Source organism: Nannobrachium achirus (assembly GCF_963921795.1).
Source record: "Nannobrachium achirus genome assembly, chromosome: 14".
Taxonomy (NCBI): domain Eukaryota; kingdom Metazoa; phylum Chordata; class Actinopteri; order Myctophiformes; family Myctophidae; genus Nannobrachium; species Nannobrachium achirus.
Genome location: NC_137821.1, coordinates 48,802,901 through 48,825,178, shown reverse-complemented (window position 1 = coordinate 48,825,178; position 22,278 = coordinate 48,802,901). Strand labels below are relative to the sequence as shown.

Genomic DNA, 22,278 nt, shown 5'->3' with positions numbered 1-22,278 from the left:
GAACGCAACATCGCAAGTCATGAGACTTTGCCCTATAGTGCTCTGGGTGTCACTAATGGTAAATGGTGCATTTATATAGCACCTTTATCCAAGGCATTACATTCACCCAATCACACACCGATGGCGGAGGAAACCATGCAAGGCACCAACCTGCTCACCGGGAGCAACTAGGGACTGGGGACTATTCGACACTAACTCTGGGGGAGCCCGGGATCGAACTGGGAACCCTCCATGCTCTGCGACTCTACTCCTGAGCTACTGCCGCCCGCACCCCCAAGTGTCACTCACTTGGGGGGTGGCACAGCAACGATGGGTGGTGAGAAAGATTACGTAGTGCCATAAGGTGGCACAGGGGGATGGCACACCACTGACGATGGGTGGTGTGTAAGATTACGTGATGCCAAGGTGGCACAGGGGGATGGCACAGCAATGTGTATAAAATGTAGCAACTGGACAAAGGATTTAGAAAGTGGAGGAGGGTGTTATAGACAGAGGAGAGGACAGTCATGATGAGGGCTTCTCTAGACACACACCTGCTTTCATACACGTACCTGTACCTGATATCGTTCTCTTCATTCTCTCCTTTGTCTTCCTCCTCGCCGTCCTCTGCCTGTGAGTTACAGGAGCAGTTTGATGTCAACAGGTTTGCCCGTGCCGGGGACCTGGTTCTGGGGGGCCTGTTTCCCATCCACTACATCCCTGTCTTCCCCCAGCGGTCGTTCGCCTCCAAGCCGCAGCCCCCCACCTGCACTGGGTAAGTATATCACACAATGCAAAAGGCAATAGCATAGCAAGAGTTTGATATATACAGTTGTAACCTTAACCCTAAGTCATATATTTAAGGTTTTCAGGAAAGAAAAAAATAATACAAAACTGTAAGTAGTTTGTATCTGCCTATAGACTGCCTTTAATCTACTCCTGACCTACTGCAGATTCATCCTGCCTTATTGCCTGTGTTCTCCGCCTACATCAGAATGCTTGGTGCATTGAAAATCATTTCCTAAGTCAAAAAGTTGTCTTAAACATTACTTAGGCAATTATGCTATGAGGCTAATGGTATGCAGATAGTATGTTGTATATTTCTACAAAGATAAATAGCCCTATGCCACCGTGTAACCTTACGGCCTTACGGCTCAGGGGTAGAGTTACCATCTTAGAACACGGAGGGTTCCCAGTCCGATCCCAGGCTCCCCCAGAGTTAGTGTCGAAGAGTCCTTGCTCCGAATGAGCAGGTTGGTGCTGCCTTGCATGGTTTCCTCCACCATCGGTGTATGAATGTGTGTCTGTGTGAATGGGTGAATGTAATGCACAATCTCTGTAAAGCGCCTTGGATAAAGGCACCATTTAACATTAACAGTGGAATTGTGTGTGTTAGTTTCTACATCCCAGGGTTCCGGTGGGCTCAGTCCATGGCGTTCGCGGTGGACGAGATCAACAGGAACCCCGGCCTGCTGCCCAACGTCACTCTGGGCTATAGGATCTATGACAACTGCTACACGCTCGGAGTCGGGTTCCGCACGGCGTTGTCATTGGCCAGTGGGAGAGAGGAGCGGTTCCCATTGGATGAGGGCTGTGTCGGGTCCCCTCCGGTGCTGGGAATAGTGGGTGCGGCGTCCTCGACCAATTCTATTGCCATCTCTAGTATTCTAGGTTTGTACAGAGTACCCATGGTAAGTTCATCACCTGGAAAAAAAAACCTTTTTACTGTCTCCAATGATCGATTCTGTCGGGTGGAAACGGTTACTTTTCATTCAAAAGTAGCAAAAGTAGTAGATCTACAAGCTTGTTTCAAGCTTTTGGAAGTGCTACTTTTGATGCTTTTGTGTGATGCAGCAGTATGATCAAGTCGGGCACGGATTTACGGAAAAACACAAAAAAGTTTGAATATGGAGATAAGTGTTTCCGACTATACAATATGCTTGATTTTGGTTATTTACTATATTTACAAAGATAAACGTGTAAATATAGACACACACATAGCCGATCTACAAGCTCACAAGGAGTGGCATTGTGACACATTGAAAGCTTGTTGATGGGCTATTTTCGGTGCGCAACATGCATAGAAGAAGAACTTGCATAAGAGGTGCTGACTTCTGATCCAAATGACAGAGAATTTTTAATCCATCTGGATGTTTTGTACATTTTCTAGGTCAGTTATGGAGTTATGGATGTTTTGCACATTTTGTGTAGGTCAGTTATGGAGCCACCTGCGCCTGTCTGAGTGACCAGGACCAGTTCCCCTCCTTCTTCAGAACAATCCCAAGCGATGCCTTCCAGGTGAACTGCTTTATTTCACATGGTGGGGGCAGATGATTTAAATGTGCAACATTGTTTTCTCACTCAACAGTAAAGAAACCAACATATACAGTTGCAGTATAAGTGTATAGGCTACAGGGTATCTATACATTTCTAAAGTTCATATTTTAATAACAAATTGGCCAAATTTTCAAATATTAGTAAGAAAGAGGCAAACATTGTGGAAAAAGTATTCTGGGGCACCCACTTTGAGAAACCCATGCACTTGACAAATACCTCCCTCTAGTGGGTGTAATAGATATTGTATATGACCTCTCATTTGGCTGTGCATATTACTACTGCCAGTGGAGCTGTGGTCTTTTTGCGTCAAAAAAGAATGATTAGACCTTTGTGGAATCTGTGTAGGAGATTCACTCGTTTACCACTACGTGATTAACATTCACACAATTATTACAAAATCACCCAATCACAATTATTTTACATAATTATTTTGCATAATCATCATAACGGTTTCCATTTCATAGATTTTCAATCATTTTTCAAAAATAGCAGAAATGAAAAGATGTTTTAAATTTTTTGAAAGTGTAAAGATATTAAATGTCAGTAATTTCTTTGTATGTTTAATTTATGTCATATATGCTCTCTGCTTTTTTATTACGAAGCCTAAAAAGCAAACAGAAATGTTGTTTTATTCATTATGTTCATGGCCAAAGCCACAATTAAATCGCTAATCGCACTTAAATTGTGACAGTTAATCGTAACTTAAATTCTTCAGGTGCAAGCCATGCTCCAGATCATGCGTCGGTTAAGGTGGACCTGGGTAGGACTGGTGATGGTGGACAATGACTATGGACACAGCGTGGCCCAGTCCTTCCAGGATGAACTGGCCCGCTCAGCAGGCATGTGCACACATAGACATCACAGGGGGCTTGAGGCCCTGCCCCTTTATCCGCCTCTGAAAAGCCGCCCTCTCCAGACCATGAATGCAGTTTTTACTATGGTGAACGAAATGCATACCTGAAGGCAGCATTCAAGAGAATTGCCTTGTTCAAACTCTTCTGAACTTGAATGCAGCATCTCATGTTGAAAGAGTTGCCACATATTCCAGTACAATTTACAATTTAGGCATTTTTAGCAGACGCTCTCAATCCAGAGCGATTTACAATAAGCAAGGTAATACATCAATACGATAGGCAAGGTTATTCGTCAATACAACAACATCACTTGATTATGCCTAGTTCAGTGTGGGATCACGCACGGAAAATAGCTGACCTCCAAGCTCATAACGCGTTGTGCTGCGACACGTTGTGAGCACGGAGGTCGGCTATTTTTGATATTTTCACCAAAGGCCCGTTTAGAAATGTCTGCCCCTGCCTCTCCAACATTCTCTGCACCTCTCTGCCTCTCAGGCTCAGGCTCAGGGTCGGCCTGTCTGGCCTACGTGGAGGTGGTCCCCATGGACACCGACCCGGACGAGCTCCAGAGGATCGTCACCGTGATGAAGACCTCCACGGCCCGCGTGGTCATCGCATTCCTCTACGAGAGCCATATGGTCAAACTCATGCAGGAGGTTGGGAGTGTGATGTATCATGTTTTGCATGATTGTATAGGAATCTGAAATGAGCCAAAAAAAAAAAAAAAAAAAAAACATATATATTGATTGATTGATTGATTGATTGATTGATTGAATAATTTATTAGAGGTTTGCATAGGAAAAGGTACAGTTTCATGACAGTACAAAGCACTGGTACAAGGTCAACTGAAAGGAGTTCTAGTAAGCTTTTCGTCTCATTTACACAGGAACCACTTTATGTATCTCACATAACATTGAAAGGCAGACGGATAGAACACAGTAGACCTCTGTATAGGGAAATGTCAATAACAAAAAGGGGGAGAAATTAAAAAGCAGTCATAAAAAGAAATAGTGGTAATGAAGTGAAATAGGAGATAAATACAAAGGAAAGGGAGAGGTAGGAATGGGCTTAGTTTATTACAGGTTTTGAATAGCAGCCATTTGAAGTTGACTTTTCGATAAGAAATGTATCGATTACTCACCCCATGGATATCCCCCCTCCCCCTCCTAATGTAACTCACTCCATCAAAGCTGCCCCCCATCTTCTTGTTTAAAACCACACTCAAAACCCACCTTTCAGACTGGAATTTTAATCCACCTTTTCTACGTTTATTTCTATAGTTTTTAACCTTATTAGTAGTTTATTCTAATATGTTTTGTTGTTATGTTTTTGTTCCACTTGTAAAGTGATTGAGTCAGTAGTGTGTTCTAGAATTTTTAAGAGGGCATAGGCCTACTATAATCTACGCTCCACAGCCATTCATGTGGCCAGCGCATACACCAGTGCATAATGTCTATCAGATATGCTACTTTGAAAGGTTCACGAGGGCATAGGCCTATGCTTTTCTTTTTTCTTCTTTACAGTATGCGGCGTATACCCCCGTATCAGGTAGAACACACCACTGGAGTACGTAAAAGTGCAATATAAATTGTATGTATGTATATTATGCCCACTTGCTAAGGAGCCTTTGTGTAACAGGTGTGGGTAAAACGTTCACGCCCCCAGTCACTGTTTCACCAGCAGGCTCATAATGTAGAAGGGAGGTGAGGGGAGAAATCTTGGTGTCGGTGTCATTGAACAGTGACACTGATGCTGGAACCAAAGTCGTCTAATCAGAGCGTTCTGCCATTGCGCCCGGGGTCAGAAACAGCGCTGGTCACGTGGTTCATTGTCACTTTACCCCTTATAGACTGCAATGCATTCTGTAAACTTCCGGTTCGCGGTTTGTCACTGTACGCCAATAGATGTGTGCATAGAATACCTGGCCCCATGAAGTGAACGGGAGTGGCACAACTCTCTGTAGGTAGAAGGCTCTGGCTGGGACTATTTGCCTGATGTCACACTGCTTATAAAACTGTTTGCACTGTTCTCTGAAGGTCTGGGGAAGAGCTGTTATATTAAACGTTACCATAAGTAAACGTACTCTCTGGGAGCAGAACATTGGTGTGCAGACTCTTATTTTCTTATTTATCTTCACTCAAGCCCATGTCAGACAGCAACTCTGTGTGTATCATTTTTATTCTGTAAATAAATACATTATTCTGCCAAAGACAAAGTGTAAAACTACGCAAACTAATTTTACTGATTAACGTATGTAAAAGTGTTGAGGTAATTATTGTGTAAATCACACGCTAATAATGTAGGCTATATTTATTGGGTGTGTGTTAATGGTATAATTATTCACAAAATTACATTTGATTTGATTGATTTTCTTTATTAAAGTGTTAAACTTCCAAGGAAGCCCAGCCCATATGGACTTACACAACACTTTTACATTTCATTTGACATAAACAATTCGCAAACATAACAATTCACATAAACAATGATCAAACTAATAACCAACTTTAAACCCTCAAGCTACTATTAAGCTACTATCTGAAAAGCAGAGACTGTCTTCTACTCCAGGCTTTAGAAACAAACACATTAGATAAGGGCTTCCAGGTGCAGTTCATAATCATGCAGGTGTACTTTAGTTAGTCTGGGATCACTTCACTTTTCGGGTTTGTAACCGGTCTGGAGCGGAAACCACAAAACGTCATGTTGTAGTAAAAAGGACTACAAATTAGCCGGAAAGATCAAACCGGATTCAGTTTTAACCCAAAATATTCCCCTGCGCTCAAGGACACACTTTTAGGGCCTACCTAATAAACTCCTTGATGCGGAGTTGTTTTGCTTTTGAAAAAAATCGTTTGGTATATGCATATTTTAGTCCAACTCGTAGCGACTGGAAAGACTACACTAGGCTACTCGAGCATTTTAATAGAGATTGGGGAAACAAACGGAGGGAACCAAATGATATGATATGATATGATATGATATGATATGATGATATAGTATGATATAGTACTTTATTGTCAGTTCACACTGAAATTTGTCTTACGACACAGCAGTCATGTATTCAAAACATATATACAAACATTTGTAACACATCAAGGCATACGTGACACGCTGAGTCGCGGTGCAGCCCCTGTACCAGCGCACCAAAAAATCAAAGCGACGCCGCTTCTTCTAGTGGTTTCCGCGCATTAGGCGGAAACCAAACGGCCTGTTGTGAACGAACACCAGGCTTTTTCTCAGAAAGCCTGGTGGGCGAGGTTAACTTTAGTTGAGTGTTGTTTAATGCATCGCAAGCCTGGGGGCGTGAACGTTTCACCCAAACCTGTTGCACAAAAGGCTCCTTGGAGCTCCCTCATAAAAGAGATCTTGGATCTCAATAGTATTTCACCTGTAAAAATACAATAAAAACTTTTGAGCCACCAGTGGGTCGACGTGTTGGGAAGCACTGCTTTTAGACTGAACACACACACATCGTCGTTGTCGGGTGGAAATGTCTAAAAAAAAACATCAAAAACTTTTGTGCGACACTTTTGTATCATTAAGTATAGAACTTTAAAGGACAACTTTGTTTTTTTTTACAACAAGGGTTAATATTTTAAATTGTAATTAAAGAAAAGAAAAGTGAGTGTTAAAATGTTTTCATTTATTGCTTTCTTTCGTTTTAGCCATTTTAGCGATTTTGATTTCAGTGACTAAATATGTATTTTTAGACACAATAAGCCGCCAATTTCTTTAATACTACTTACAGTAACACTAATGGCCCCCATAAGTCACATCTGCCCATGAAAGATTGTGGTGCATCTTGGGAATGGGCTTAAAAACGAAGTTGTCCTTTAATTTACGAAAAAACATAAAATGTGAAGCTTGGAGATACAAGGTTTCTGCCTGACAGTGACGATATATTGTGTTCAACACAACAACAGGTGGTGCAGCAGAACGTGAGCGGTCTGCTATGGATGGCCAGCGAGGCCTGGACGTCAAAGACTGGCCTCCAGAGGCCTGCCTTCATGCCCTTCCTGAGAGGAACGCTGGGCATCGACATCCACCGTGGAGAGATGCCCGGCCTGAGGGACTTCCTGCTGAAGATACATCCTCACAGCGACCCTGACCACGGCCATGAAAGTAACATAGTGAGTCTCTTATTAAAAAATGTTATCATACCGTGTATTACCAATTAGTAGCCCGGTGGCAAACTGCCGCCTGGTCTCTTTTAAACGCCCGGGGTCTGACCCCATTTTGCGCAATAAACGTCTGTCTCAAATAAACGCCAGGTTCGTTTAAACGCCTGGGCCATTATTTGCAATTTATTTTAAATTATGGTCATTTATGTTGCATGGCGGTAGTGCACCGAAAATCGCAAATCTACAATCATAAGTTGGCTGAGAATGCAATACCATAATGGTTTAATGTAGAGGAAAGCAGAGCTGTTCAGTGATCCAGTCAGATCAGCACCAGCTTCGGGACTTCTTGTTAATTGGGTTGACCTACATCCGTTCTTTGCTGTCATGTCGTAATTGATTATTTTGGCCTGTTACCAATAGCCGCCTGGTCTCTTTTAAACGCCTGGGGTCCACATCGATTTTGCAAAATAAACACCCGGGCTACTAATTGGTAATATACGGTAACTAGAAATACTGTTCCTACGAAACAGTGTGTGCTCGCTCCTGACTATATTCTGCAGCGTGCTAACTCTCATGTGAAGCTCAACCAATACTCCAGCTAACACCACTCCCAGGTTTTCCGCACCTCATTGGCTAAGGGCCCTGCCTTTGTACTGTCTGCGACGGAACTCACACTATAAATAATGAAGATAACATGGTGTTCTCGCCATTCAGGCGAGCCCACAACTATGACCCTAAATGGATCAAATAAGTTTTACTTGCGCAAGCAGAGTGTGCAAGTACTGCGATCGGCTGGGTATGTATGTATTGTTTGAGACCGTAGCCCAATCAGGGACCAGCATCTCTGGCAACGTCATCATTAACAGGCAATGAGGGATGCCAGTGGTTATGTCATTGGTCATAATATATCAGTTTTCTTTGGAAGCGGTGATGCCAGTGGTGTGCGTAATGTCTTCGCCCGTTAATGAAGACATTACCAAGAGCGCTCTTATATACCAAACTCTGCTGACACCAGGAATGCTGGTCCCTCATTGGCTGTAGTAGGTGTCACCTACATACCGGTACATACATACATTCCCAGAATCCCAGCCGTTTCAGTGCTACGGTTTGCGGGTGTGAGGAAGAGGCGAGAGATAGTGGATGAGGCCGACCTGTGATTGGTGAAGTTTCACATGACATTAAGTGGGAATTAATAAACATGCTAACACAAATGGACTTTTGAACGAACACCACTCGACACAGAATTAAAAGGACATTGAAATAAAGACAACTCAGTACTTTTGAAGTGTGTTTGCAGACACATTATATAAATAACATAATTTCCCTAATAGAAACAATATTTTTATATCTATTTTCTTAATTCTTATTTAATCATTGTATTTTATCAACAGTAATTAGATTTTTGTTTTGTCATTTTCTTTCTTTTATTTTCCATTTTCTACTCTCATTCAAAAATGACAAGAGCAACCCATGAAATTCACATCTCAGGAAAAAAAGGTGTTAAAAAAAGTAATAAAAGATTATTTGTTTTATTTATTAACAAAGCAAGATGTTGGAGTTTAGCTCCTTCCAGGGGCACTGCTAAAAAAAAAAAAATTGCCATGTATACATACAGAGCATGTATGTGTAGGCCTATAGAAAGGCCTGGCTCAAGTTGGCACCTCGACAGAGTGCAGTTCTAGTTTTCACTAGCGTCAGTTGAGCTTTCATGCGTCAGAACTTCAATACAGTAGTACACGCGGGTCAACTTCATCATTTGGCAGGTGAATCAATTTTAATAACTCCTGAGTCTTGTCACATCATAAACAGCGGCGCCTCTACCCACTTAGAATTTCTCATATGTGGACAGATGACGATCATGGTGGCTTGCATACAGGCCTGGTTCTGACTTGTTCCGCCAATGCTACTGGCCAATCACAGCGCCTCTTTTCCGGGACTTATGAATTCAACAGAGCTTTGACGCACGCTGGAGCGATTCACGCAGACGCTATGCAGATTCCCTCCCAAAAAAGAAGTCGCCCGTCGCTCGTTTGCACCAGTTGTAGAGCACAGAAATAGAGACTAGGGATGTCCCGATACCACTTTTTTGCTGACCGAGTACAAGTACGAGTACTTCATTTTGAGTACTCGCCGATACCGAGTACAATTAATTATACAAAATGTCTTTAAATTACGTTTAAAAAGAAAATGTATCAGATGTTCCTCACTTTCTGGCTGTATATAACACATTAAATTGCATTGCTTTCCCAGAACATGGCACAACTCCCACACATTTCACTTTTTTTTTCAGGTTTAGCCCATGGAAATTCCTGTACTGTACATGATCTTCTAGATCTGCTATGCTCAAACATTTTGTATTTTTACTTTTGATACTTTAACACATCGGGTGCCCACGTGGTGTCTGCAAGTAAATTTCTTTGATGTCGCTGGAGGCCCACGACGCGTTTGACGCGTTGTACAGTAAACTATACTGTACTGTAGCTACTGCACTTGGCTACCGCGGTGATGAAACAAACTCCATTTCCCAACATGCAGCGCGCAATTACGTCACCCGGACGTGCTGTGTGTCTCGTTGACTTCCTGTCTAGCGGCTGCACAAAAACGCTGTTTTATCCTAATCTAGCTTTTAAATCACTTTCATTTCAAAACGGCAGCCTCTTCTACCTGCCGTAACACAAACACTGTGGCTTAGAAATGATAAAAAACGGTCCTGACTGAAAGAAAAGATTTTCGCGAAATAAACAGGACATACTCGGATTACATTTACTCGGATTACTTTTCTCGCCAGTACTCTCGCCGGTAGGTAAAATGACGCGTTTGACGCGTTGCCATGGGCACCAGCAAATTAGACGTCAGAGATCACGTGGGCATCCGATGTGTTAAGAGAGAGAGAGAAAGGCAAAGTGGTGGAACACACAGGGTACTCTGGCGCTTTGTGAGCAGTATCGGACGAGTACCGATACCGCAAAATAGGCCGGTATCGGGGCGAGTACCGATACCGCATCCCTAATAGAGACACTAGATCCAGGGATGAAAAATGAACAGAAAAGCAGAAAAGTGATCCAGACACCATTATTGTTTACATGTGCTCAAGATTTCAGCTGCTGCTGTGAGAACAGGAGACACCCGCTCAGCCAGGATCTGCTGGCGAAAATACGAACGCTCTGCGGCGTGAAAAAAAAAATAAGACGAGCGTTCGTCATGGCAGCAAAACCGTTAATGGGACAGTATGTTCTATGAGGATGATCTCAGCCTCTTCAGACCACAGCACCACATCCGGTCTCAGGGTTGTCTTCCTCCCAGGTCTACCTTAGTGCTGCAGACGGCTCCAGAACTCCAGCATGTCGCCGGGAGAAACCCTGTGGTTGGTGACCAGGTGGCTGTAGCTGTGTTGTGACCAGGGAACTGTGAACACGTGGTTGAACTCGTTTGGCAGGGGTGGCGTGAGCTGGATCCCCAGCTTGGCCAGGCACATACCCACGTATGCGTCCTCGAAGCGGAGGAGCGGAGTGCTCAGAGAGGTGCCATAGATCTTCGCCGCCATGTCTCCGGATAACACGTAACCGCTCCCTCCGGGGTAGTCGGGGTACGTGTGGCTCGGGTACTCCTCTTCGGATATGTACCACTTGTCTCTTTTGTTTCGGATCGGCCCGGTGCCACTTTTGATGCTGCCTGTGATGTAGTTCTTCTCCCCGGGCTTCAGTCTGAGCAGCTTGTGGACGAGGTACTTGGTGTTGACGAACACGTCGCTGTCGACCTTCATAACAAAGCTGGCCCGCGGGCAACGCATGGCCACCCAGTTTAGGCCCATCAGGGTCTTCAGGGTGAGGTTGTTGTAGCTGTCGAAAAAGTCCTGCTGAATGATGTCTCGGTGCTCCAGACTCTCCGACTCCAGGGCCTTCTGCTCCAGGCGTCCTCGCTCGCCCGGCCTCACCCCCAGCAGGAACAACCTGAGGACTCCCTCCTGGTTCTCGTTTGCCCACGTCCGTCGAATGGCGTCCCGCCGGTCCAGCTGATGAGCTTCGACGGTTACCAGCAACACCAAGAACGGCGCCGCTTTCCCCGCCGGGCATTTGTTTGACTCGTCAATGATGTAAGGGAATGGCCCAGGGGATAGCGTGCCACTGGTGCCGCTCTCCTCTCCAACTTGGCTGGCATTAGCTTCTGCCAGCCATTTTTTTATCGTCGAGTGGGGCGACTCCGAACCGTGGTCCACGGGGAGGTCCCCGGGACGTTCGATGGGGGCCACAAGGCCGAAGATCAACAGGAGCGAGAGGAGACTGGCGAGTGAAGCGCTGAGCATACGGTGGCGTGATCCTCCCCACCACATTGCGAGCGGGCAGGGCGACTGGACTGCAAGTCTCATCAATTGAGTGGCTTAATTTCAAGCAGCTGCAGGCTTGAGGTATGGATATATCTAGACAAGTGAGAGTTTCCCACAATAATCATTAATTGCGACCGTAAGGGAGCAGTTTACTATGAAAACCTCCACCGGCCGTCCGTCCGTCGGTCGGTCGGTCGGTCACACGTCACACGTCACACCTTTGCCCTGCTCATATCTCCGCAATCACACTGCTAGCTTCGCTGCTGGTGATGTCACTAGCTATGATGTCACTGTGACAGTGCACCATGCCCAAATTTGGAGATCATGTGTGGCAAAATATCAACAAACGAGTGAAAGGCCTTTATCACGTAACCATAGCAACTAAAAATCAACAAATCGTGCAAAGTGAAATATCTTTATCTGGTAACCATAGAAACCAAAATAATCAACAAATATGAGTATGTGTCCAAAAGGGACACAGACTGAGATCTCCATATATGGGCATATGGGCAGATACAGAGATCTCCATATATGGGCATATGGGCATAAAAGATGGACACAGATAGAGTATATGGGCATAAAAGGGACACAGACAGATACAGAGATCTCCATATAATGGGGTTTGCATCCGTATATGGGCATAAAAGGGACACAGACAGATATAAGGGCATAAAAGGGACACAGACTGAGATCTCCATGACAGATATCTCCGTATATGGGCATAAAAGGGACACAGACTGATACAGAGAATGGGCATATGGGCAGATACAGAGATCTCCATATATGGGCATATGGGCATAAAATGGACGCAGATATTTGGGCATAAAAGGGACAGACTGAGATCTCCATATATGGGCATATGGGCAGATACAGAGATCTCCATATATGGGCATAAAAGATGGACACAGATAGAGTATATGGGCATAAAAGGGACACAGACAGATACAGAGATCTCCATAATAATGGGGTTTGCATTAAAGGGTGGGGCATTCATTCCCTATTTACATCGTTCCCGAGTTGGCCAGGTCGCAAACTCCATATATGGGCATAAATGGGCACAGGCAAACAGATGGTCAAACCAGGTCCTACAGAGATCTCCATATATGGGCAGAAAATGGACGTAGACAGCCTTCGGGCGGCCGAGCGTCTAGTCGGCGACCTGGCCAACTCGGGAACAATGTAAATAGGGAATGAATGCCCCGCCCTTTAATGCAAACCCCATTATACCTGTTGTCATAGGATCCGTTTTGACCATCTGTTTGCGTGTGTCCATTTATGCCCATATATGGAGAGATATGTCTGTCTACGTCCATTTTCTGCCCATATATGGAGATCTCTGTAGGACCTGGTTTGACCATCTGTTTGCCTGTGCCCATTTATGCCCATATATGGAGTTTGCGACCTGGCCAACTCGGGAACGATGTAAATAGGGAATGAATGCCCCACCCTTTAATGCAAACCCCATTATTATGGAGATCTCTGTATCTGTCTGTGTCCCTTTTATGCCCATATACTCTATCTGTGTCCATCTTTTATGCCCATATATGGAGATCTCTGTATCTGCCCATATGCCCATATATGGAGATCTCAGTCTGTCCCTTTTATGCCCAAATATCTGCGTCCATTTTATGCCCATATGCCCATATATGGAGATCTCTGTATCTGCCCATATGCCCATTCTCTGTATCAGTCTGTGTCCCTTTTATGCCCATATACGGAGATATCTGTCATGGAGATCTCAGTCTGTGTCCCTTTTATGCCCTTATATCTGTCTGTGTCCCTTTTATGCCCATATACGGATGCAAACCCCATTATATGGAGATCTCTGTATCTGTCTGTGTCCCTTTTATGCCCATATACTCTATCTGTGTCCATCTTTTATGCCCATATGCCCATATATGGAGATCTCTGTATCTGCCCATATGCCCATATATGGAGATCTCAGTCTGTGTCCCTTTTATGCCCATATATCTGCGTCCATTTTATGCCCATATGCCCATATATGGAGATCTCTGTATCTGCCCATATGCCCATTCTCTGTATCAGTCTGTGTCCCTTTTATGCCCATATACGGAGATATCTGTCATGGAGATCTCAGTCTGTGTCCCTTTTATGCCCATATATCTTTCTGTGTCCCTTTTATGCCCATATACGGAGATATATCTGTCTGTGTCCCTTTTATGCCCATATACGGAGATATCTGTCGGGTCGAGGCAAGGCCCCTGTATTGCCCATATATGGAGATCTCTGTATCTGCCCATATGCCCATATATGGAGATCTCAGTCTGTCGGGTCGAGGCTAGGCCCCTGTATCTGCCTGCAGTGATGTCACAATGACTCAGCGCTTGCGCCCGGCACTGCAGTGATGTCACAATGAGTCAGCGCTTGCGCCGATTTTGCGCCGATTTCCGCATAAGGAGATTCCGAACGTTTCGCGCCGCTTAGGGAAAACCGCGCGTCGGGTCGGGTCGAGGCCCGGCACTGCACTCCGTGCCGCGGCGGGGAACGCGCGTGCCGAATCTGAAGCCGGTGGGACGAACGGTTCTCGAGATACGCGGATTACAAACACACACGCAGAGACTTCTCGCATTTATAGATAGATGTGGGAATGGCTGACACAGAACTCCATATTTGGACATAGAAGTGACAGACAGATGATATCTCCATATATGGGCATAAAAGGGCATGGCTGATGATATCTCCATATATGGGCAATTGGGCATAAAAGTCGCAATCAGTAGTATCATATATGTCTCTATATATGGAGTTATATGTTGTTTGTGTCCAAATATGGGGCTTGTGAGGTCAGACTTAGTGAGACTCGTCGGTTATCTCCATATATGGAGGGATGTATTGGTTATCTCCATATCTGGAGATTCAACCTTCAACGATTTTGACATCTTGTTACTAATCTGTCGGTAGATAATGCCGGTCTTATATAAGGGTCATTTGTGTACGGTGTGATGTCATACTGCCAGCATGACTCACACCATCCTTCCTAGACGATTTTGACATATTGTTTGTGGAGATAAGCGACCAACGGTTGCTGTTAGCAACACATTATAGTTCTAGCCCAGCTTACTAATGCTCTGGATAACATTTAGCCAATCAGGAAGCAGCATTCTCGGTGCTAGCTCGAGGATTGGTCAAGCTTCACATGACAGTTAGCTTGCTGCAGAATATAGTCATGGCAACCTCACTTGCAATTTACAATTGCATCTTTCTAGTTAGTGTGGTTGCCCGACAGGACAACACACTGTAGTCCTGGGCAGGGGTGGGCAACTTTGATGATGGCGAGGGCCACAATATTTCCACCTTCACTCCAGAGGGCCACATTGCATATTATTGCAAAACGCATCGCAATGCGTTTTGAGCTTGTAGATCGGCTATTTTTGCTTCTTTTGAATTGGAATCCTGAATTATGTTTTGTTATTTTTTTATTGGAATCCCAATCGGCTATTTTTGCTTCTTTTGAATTGGAATCCTGAATTATGTTTTGTTATTTTTTTATTGGAATCCCGAAATGTAACATTTTGATTTAATTTCAAACACATTTAGTTCTATATTCATGTTGACTCTATGAACCTAAATACAAATACCTACATTGGACATAAATAATATATATATTTGAATATTACTAGTCATTAAGCTACTAATAGACTGACGGAATTAAAGCAGGTCATGTTTGGAATTGTAACAGCTGAACCAATAATATATCAGTATTCCGGTATTAACCTGCGGGCCGCATTAAGTGGAGGTGGGGGCCGCATGTGGCCCCCGGGCCGCCAGTTGCCCATGTATGGTCCTGGGGAAACTTTGTTTATTCTAGATAAACTTTATTTGTGAATGGGTTTACCTTGATTGGGGAATCAATGGGAGGGGTGCCAGCTCGAGTATTGGTTGATCTTCACATGACAGTTAACTTGCTGCAGAATATGGTCACGTCAGCAACCACACTTGCAATTTCCAATTGCATCTTTCTAGTGTGTTGCCAACACACTGTATTTCTGGGAAACTCTTTTCACTAGATAAACCTTTACGCTGCCATTGGAAATTGATGGAATCAATGGGAATGGGAATCAATAGGGAATCAATGGGATAGGGAATCAAAGGGAGTGGGAATCATTAGGGAATCAATGGGAGTGGGAATCAATAGGGAATCAATGGGATAGGGAATCAATAGGGAATCAATGGGAGTGGGAATCAATAGGGAATCAATGCGAGTGGGAATCAATAGGGAATCAATGGGATAGGGAATCAATAGGGAATCAATGGGAGTGGGAATCAATAGGGAATCAATGGGAGTGGGAATCAATAGGGAATCAATGGGAGAGGTGCTAGCTCGAGTATTGGTTGATCTTCATATGACATTTTGGTATTGCGTCTGAAATGACTTGGAATTAGAGACAGACAGAATGTGAAATTTAAATATCCAAGTGGTTGTTTAGGCTAATAACCAGTATACTGTAAAACCCTACTATGGACCAATATTTATATAAAATATATATATTTTGAAAAACATAGTGGGGCCCCATTAAAAAACCCCAGGACAAAAATCCACTTGTCCTAGACAATTTGCCCTCCTGGCCCCCAAACTGTGGAATAAACTCCCTGTCGCACTTAGAACAGCAGACTCACTCCCTAGCTTCCGCCGTGGACTGAAGACTCACCTCTTCAGACTCCACCTAAACCCATAGCACTACTGTAACTGTTCCCTCGATGACCACACATTTCTTAGGTTTTAGAAAACTTTTTTACTGATTAGGTGCATGGTACATACCTATGTATGTTATTGTTTTTCTAGATTGATATTCCTATGCATTTTTATATGGTTGTTGATGTACTGACATTATCTTGCTTATTCGCTTACGGCCGGACTTCACCAAAAAATGCGCACATACGCGCGTACTGTCCGTGAAGACGCTTGCGTATGCGTAAACACTCCAGGCTACAACAAGGAGGGAGTATATGTGAGGAAGACCAGATAGCCTGTGTACAAAACGAATACGCGTGCTTAAAAAATAGAACCGATCCTATTTTTAGGGAATGCGTATCCGTGGTTCGCGCTATCCGTACGCCTGGTGTAGCCGGCTGAATTGATATACATTGGATCTATCCAAAACGCGCATAAGCACGCACGACCCGCATACGCACTGACGCGCGCGAAACGGCTTGGTGTAGTCCGGCCGTGAGTCGCTTTTGGATTAAAAGCGTCTCCCAAATGCCTGAACTGGTAAATTGTAAGTCTTCACCGTGATTCCTCAGGTGAGGCAGTTTTGGGAGCACACATTTCGGTGTAAATTTGCGCCCCTTCCGTCAGAGTGGCTGGACGCTGGTGGAAGGGTGTGCACTGGACAAGAGGACCTGGGCACGGCAGAAACCAGCCTGCTGGACGTGTCAGACCTCAGGGGAGAGTATACTGCCTACATGGCTGTATACGCTCTGGCCCACGCCCTCCACGGCATGCTGCAGTGTGTGCCAGGAAGAGGGCCTTTTAGTGGGCACAGCTGTGCCAGCCTGCAGACAGTACAGCCATGGCAGGTGTGACATTTATGAATGCTAGATGGATTTGAATTTAGAATGTTAACGTAAATGTTAATATAACATTGGTGAAAACTGAAAAGCAATATGCCTACATGTTTTTAGTTGTATTCTGACAGTAATAATAGCTTTGTTTAGTTTGTATATTTTATATTTTAAAGTGTAATTTGGTATTTCATTTCAATGTTGTTAAAAACAAAAGATTTTTAGCTTGATGTCTAGTTATAAAGCTCTATATTCTGACAGTAATCATATTGCTTTGTTTAGCTTTGTATCTTTTGTATTTCCCTGTGTGATTTTGTATTATTATGCTCTATCCATAATTTGGGCTCATCACCATCGTCTAGCTCGGCGGTCAGCAACCCGCTGCTCTAGAGCCGCATGCGGCTCTTTAGCACCACCCTAGTGGCTCCCTGGAGCTTTTTCAAAAATGTATTAAGGGAAAAATATATATTTTTTGTTTTAATATGGTTTCTGTAGGAGGACAAACATGACACAAACATTCTTAACGCTTTCCAATGCTGTACAAATGTGTAGAATAAATATTAAATGTAATGCTCATTATGTATTTGTAGCCTACTTAGTCATTTTGACAGAAGGCTAATATAGCTAATATAGACTTTTAATATATTGTCACTGTCAGGCAGAAACCTTGTATCTCCAAGTTTCAAATTTGTATGTTTTTTTCTTTTTCGCAAAGTAAAGTCCTGCTTCATCATACAAGACTGACGCACAAAAGTAGTGAAAACAGCAGATCTACAATGCAGATCTCTTGTGTGCTTGTAGATCGGCTGTTTTCACTAGTTTAGTTCATTTTGTAAATGATAAATACAAAACGAAGTTTCCATCTGACAACGACGATATATAAGGCTTTTATCATTTTTTGCGGCTCCAGACAGATTTGTTTTTAGTTTCTTTGGTCCAATATGGCTCTTTCAACATTTTGGGTTGCCGACCCCTGGTCTAGCTCGTGCATTACCTGGAAAAGGTCAACTTCAGCACGTCATTTGGTGATCTTGTATCATTTGATGAGAGCGGTGATCCGTTACCAATCTATGATGTCATGAACTGGGCGTGGCTCCCCGACGGCAGCGTGAAGGTTCGGAATGTGGGCGTGGTCAAAAAGTCGGCCTCCGGAGACGAAGAGCTCATCCTGGATGAAGACAACATCTTCTGGAGCTTGGAATCCACAAAGGTCCGTTTGACTGTCTATTGAGAATGTAATGTACAATAGTCCAGTGGTACTACCAACAAGGTTGTTGGTTCAAATCCTCTGTGGTGCATCCTGCATCGAGCGTCTAGACCAGGGGTGTCCAAAATGCGGCCCGGGGGCCAAATGAGGCCTGAAGACAAATTCTAAACGGCCCATGGCTTCATTCTTAAATTGTATCATGGACGGCCAGGCTAGACCACCAAACAAGAATATTTTTCCAGAGTATAATTTGTCAGGATTGTTCCCTGTTGTCTCATTCTGAAGGGGTCAAAGAATGGCTATTTCTTTGTAGTCTGGTTATTATTTGTGTTTTGTTCAGAGCAAACACCTTACAAAAGACCATTGATATTAAATATTGATGATGATAGTAACAAAAGAAAACGTTTAAATGCGATGCATATGTATGTGAGTAATGTGACTTTGTTATGGACCGACCAAAAATACATTTTGGAGTACATTTCAGGAAATATAGCCGGCCCTTGGGTGTTTTAATATTTTCTATTGTGGCCCCCACAAAGTTTAGACACCCCTGGTCTAGACGAACACAGTTGGCCTGTGTTCGGTGGAGGGAAGCCGGGTGGGGAGGAGGGTGATAACTGTCACTGCATGTAATGCTACGAGCCGGGGGTGGGCACCTATCAGCATGGAGTGTTGGACGGGAGGAGTCCTCCCGGTGGGGGCTCCTCACTGGCAGGTGAGTCAGTAACAGCAGCAGTGACAACACGTGTGTGGAGAGGAAATAATTGTCATAACGACTGAATTGGGGAGCAAAGAATAATGTATCCACAAGTTTCCGCGGGAGTTTACTGGAGACTATCAGGACCAAACTTCCGGGTTTAACAGCAGACATACAAGCTCACGTCGCGTCGCAGATGCAACCCGTTGTGAGCTTAACCTCGGTGCAGACGTTTGCGCAATGCACTATGGGGCGTAGGAAACTCGTGGATATAATCCAGTGGTTCTGGACTTAAGTATTCAGACTTCAGTAGGGCTTAAGTACATTTTTTCTTTTTTATGCATATTATCATGTAGTTGGGAATATTGGGAATCACTGCTTCAGATGGAAATGTAATCGTTGTTGCCTTCCTCCATAGCCTCCTCGGTCGGTGTGCAGTGAGAGCTGTTCCCCTGGAACCTATCTGGCCAGAAGGAAAGGAGAACCTGCCTGCTGCTTTGACTGCATCGCTTGTTCTGATGGAGAGGTCAGCAATGAGACAGGTTGGTTTACTGGTCCATATCCGGTTTATTAGTCCATATCCGCTTTACTAGTCTAATATGCTGTTTACTAGTCCATTCCCAGTGATGCTTGCATCAAACTATGTGCAGTCTTGAGACTTGGAACTGCAACTGCCACTACATATCCATAGCCTTTGGCCAAAAAACAAACAAACTAAAAACTGCTTTCGGAATTTGGGAAAAGTAAAAAATCAGCTTCAGTCATTTTGATATTGATATACCAACACACTGTAACTGTGAAGTCCTGGTCTGCCGATCAAGTCACTGTTTAGTAGGATGCTGAGTGGGTTGTTTGCTGACACAACATACAGCCTAGGACTAGGTTATGATAAACTGTAGTCCTATGATATACTAGGACTAGGATGTACAATTCAGGTCATCTTCAGGACAACCTTTGTGTCCCTTTATCTGTCTTTGTCAGACTCTACCGAGTGCACCAGTTGTCCGGAGGACTTCTGGTCCAGTCCCGAGCATGACCACTGTGTCCCTAAGAGCGTGGAGTTCCTCTCCTACCACGAGGCGCTGGGCATCACCTTGACAGCCATCGCATTGCTGGGAACATTTATCTGCGTGGTCGTCCTGGGCGTCTTCGTCCACCATAGCGACACGCCTGTTGTGCGCGCCAACAACGCGGAGCTCAGCTTCCAGCTGCTGCCGTCGCTCAAGCTGTGTTTCCTGTGCTCGCTTCTGTTCATCGGGCGCCCGAGAATGTGGACCTGCCAGCTGAGACACGCGGCGTTCGGGATTAGCTTCGTGCTGTGCATCTCCTGCATCTTGGTAAAGACCATGGTGGTGTTGGCCGTGTTCAAGGCCTCCAAGCCCGGTGGCGCGGCCATTCTGAAGTATTTCGGTGCCATGCAGCAGAGAGGAACGGTCCTGGGTCTTACTTCTATCCAAGCGATAATCTGTGTCGTCTGGATTGTGTCCGCCTCGCCGACCCCTCATAAAAACACGCAATACCTCAGCGACAAGATCGTCTACGAGTGTGAAGTGGGATCGAAAGTCGGTTTTGCAGTGCTACTGGGTTACATTGGTTTGCTGGCGCTCCTCAGCTTCGCCCTGGCGTTCATGGCAAGGAATCTCCCAGACAACTTCAATGAAGCCAAGTATATCACTTTCAGCATGTTGATCTTCTGTGCCGTGTGGATAGCCTTCGTCCCGGCGTATGTCAGCTCTCCGGGCAAATATGCGGACGTGGTGGAGGTGTTTGCTATTTTGGCGTCTAGTTTTGGTCTGTTGGTGGCGCTGTTTGGACCAAAGTGTTACATAATGCTTTTGAGACCTGAGAGAAACACTAAGAAGTCCATCATGGGTCGAGGTGCCACCAAGACGTACATGTAGAAGCAGAAATCCAATCATGATACATTTTCTGTGTATTTTATACGTGTTCATGTAATCTGGTCATCTTTTATCTATGACAAGGGTCTTCAACAGGGGGTCCGGGTCTTTGTGTGACTTATTTTTTCTCCTTTTTTCTCCTTTCTCCGGGTCTTTGTGTGACTTATTTTTTCTCCTTTTTTATATTAACCACTTGAACCCTAGCGTCCATATTCTGAGAACTTTAGTAGATCTACAAGCTCACAATGCCTCGCACTGCGAGCCGTTGTGAGCTTGTAGATCGCAGAGAGGTTCGGTGTAGAGGGGGAAAAGAGCAGACTAAGTACAGAGTGAAAGGTCAAGTTTATTAAGTATTGACGGTTCAAGTGGTCAAATATCTGAAAACACAAATTGACATGAATCCAAAATACACTGATGATTGTGATGAAACTATATGAACGATGAAACTATATGGAATCTATGAAAAGGTTGTAGGGGTCCTCTCTCTCTCTATCAGCTAAGGGGTCCTCGGCCTGAAAACGTTGAAGACCCCTGATCAATATATTTTATGATAAATAAAGTTGGTGAAATAAGAAAAACTCACATCTAGTGTGAAGTAAGTGGTACCTTTGATGAGTTTATCACTGACTCCCTACTGCCTTATGCTCACTTATTGTCTTTTTAATTAGCATTGTGGTCCTGTTTGTGTAGTAATCAGTTGCTAACCAGTTGTAATTGTTTGTGCCACAAACAGACATACACACAAAGCCAATCATACAGAGGCGTCAATTGGGTATGGCAAGCTATGGCAGCTGCCATACCTTGGCTACAGGGGGAAATAACAAAATGTACTTTTCATCGTACCTGTTGCTAAGGTATGGCAACATGACTGGTGTCTTGCACGCGCGCGAGGGTGCGCGTGCAAGACACCAGTCATGTTGCCATACCTTAGCTTTTGCCGAACTGACGCCACTGCAATCATAGAAGCTGCTAAAGTACCCCCGATTAAAAAAATAGCACATTTTCCTTTTTTGTGGGTCAAAGTAGCCTACAGGTATGTAAGTGGAAAACTATGTATTAAAATATACATGAACTATAATTTTTCTAACTGCATTATTTTTGAAGGCACATATTTAGGAGCATGTGTGGCTTGTGAAGAATGGGTCCAATGTTTAGTTCAGTGACCATGGGGCTAAAGAATGGGTCAGAAGCTGTGTTCACAATTAATAGACTCACAACCTATACTTCTACCACCTTCGTCACACATACGGGAAGTAAACCAGAGATGTCAGGTCTTGCTTTCCTATTGTTTGTCTTTGCTGAAACACAGAACCAGTGTAATACAAGGAGCAGCCACTA

General features: G+C 44.2%; 1 protein-coding gene across 1 annotated transcript; it reads left to right on the top strand.

Annotated features, from left to right (window-relative positions):
- Positions 1-509: 509 nt before the first annotated feature.
- Positions 510-20,943, top strand: LOC308298096 (extracellular calcium-sensing receptor-like; the record flags this gene model as incomplete). Its single annotated transcript, XM_080741653.1, has 11 exons — positions 510-754; positions 1,376-1,670; positions 2,191-2,277; positions 3,032-3,155; positions 3,666-3,826; positions 7,091-7,297; positions 11,169-11,316; positions 16,933-17,153; positions 18,121-18,348; positions 19,461-19,584; positions 20,024-20,943. The coding sequence occupies 11 exons, from the start codon at positions 510-512 to the stop codon at positions 20,941-20,943; spliced, it is 2,760 nt and encodes a 919-aa protein (XP_080597779.1).
- Between the last annotated feature and the right edge of the window lie 1,335 nt (positions 20,944-22,278).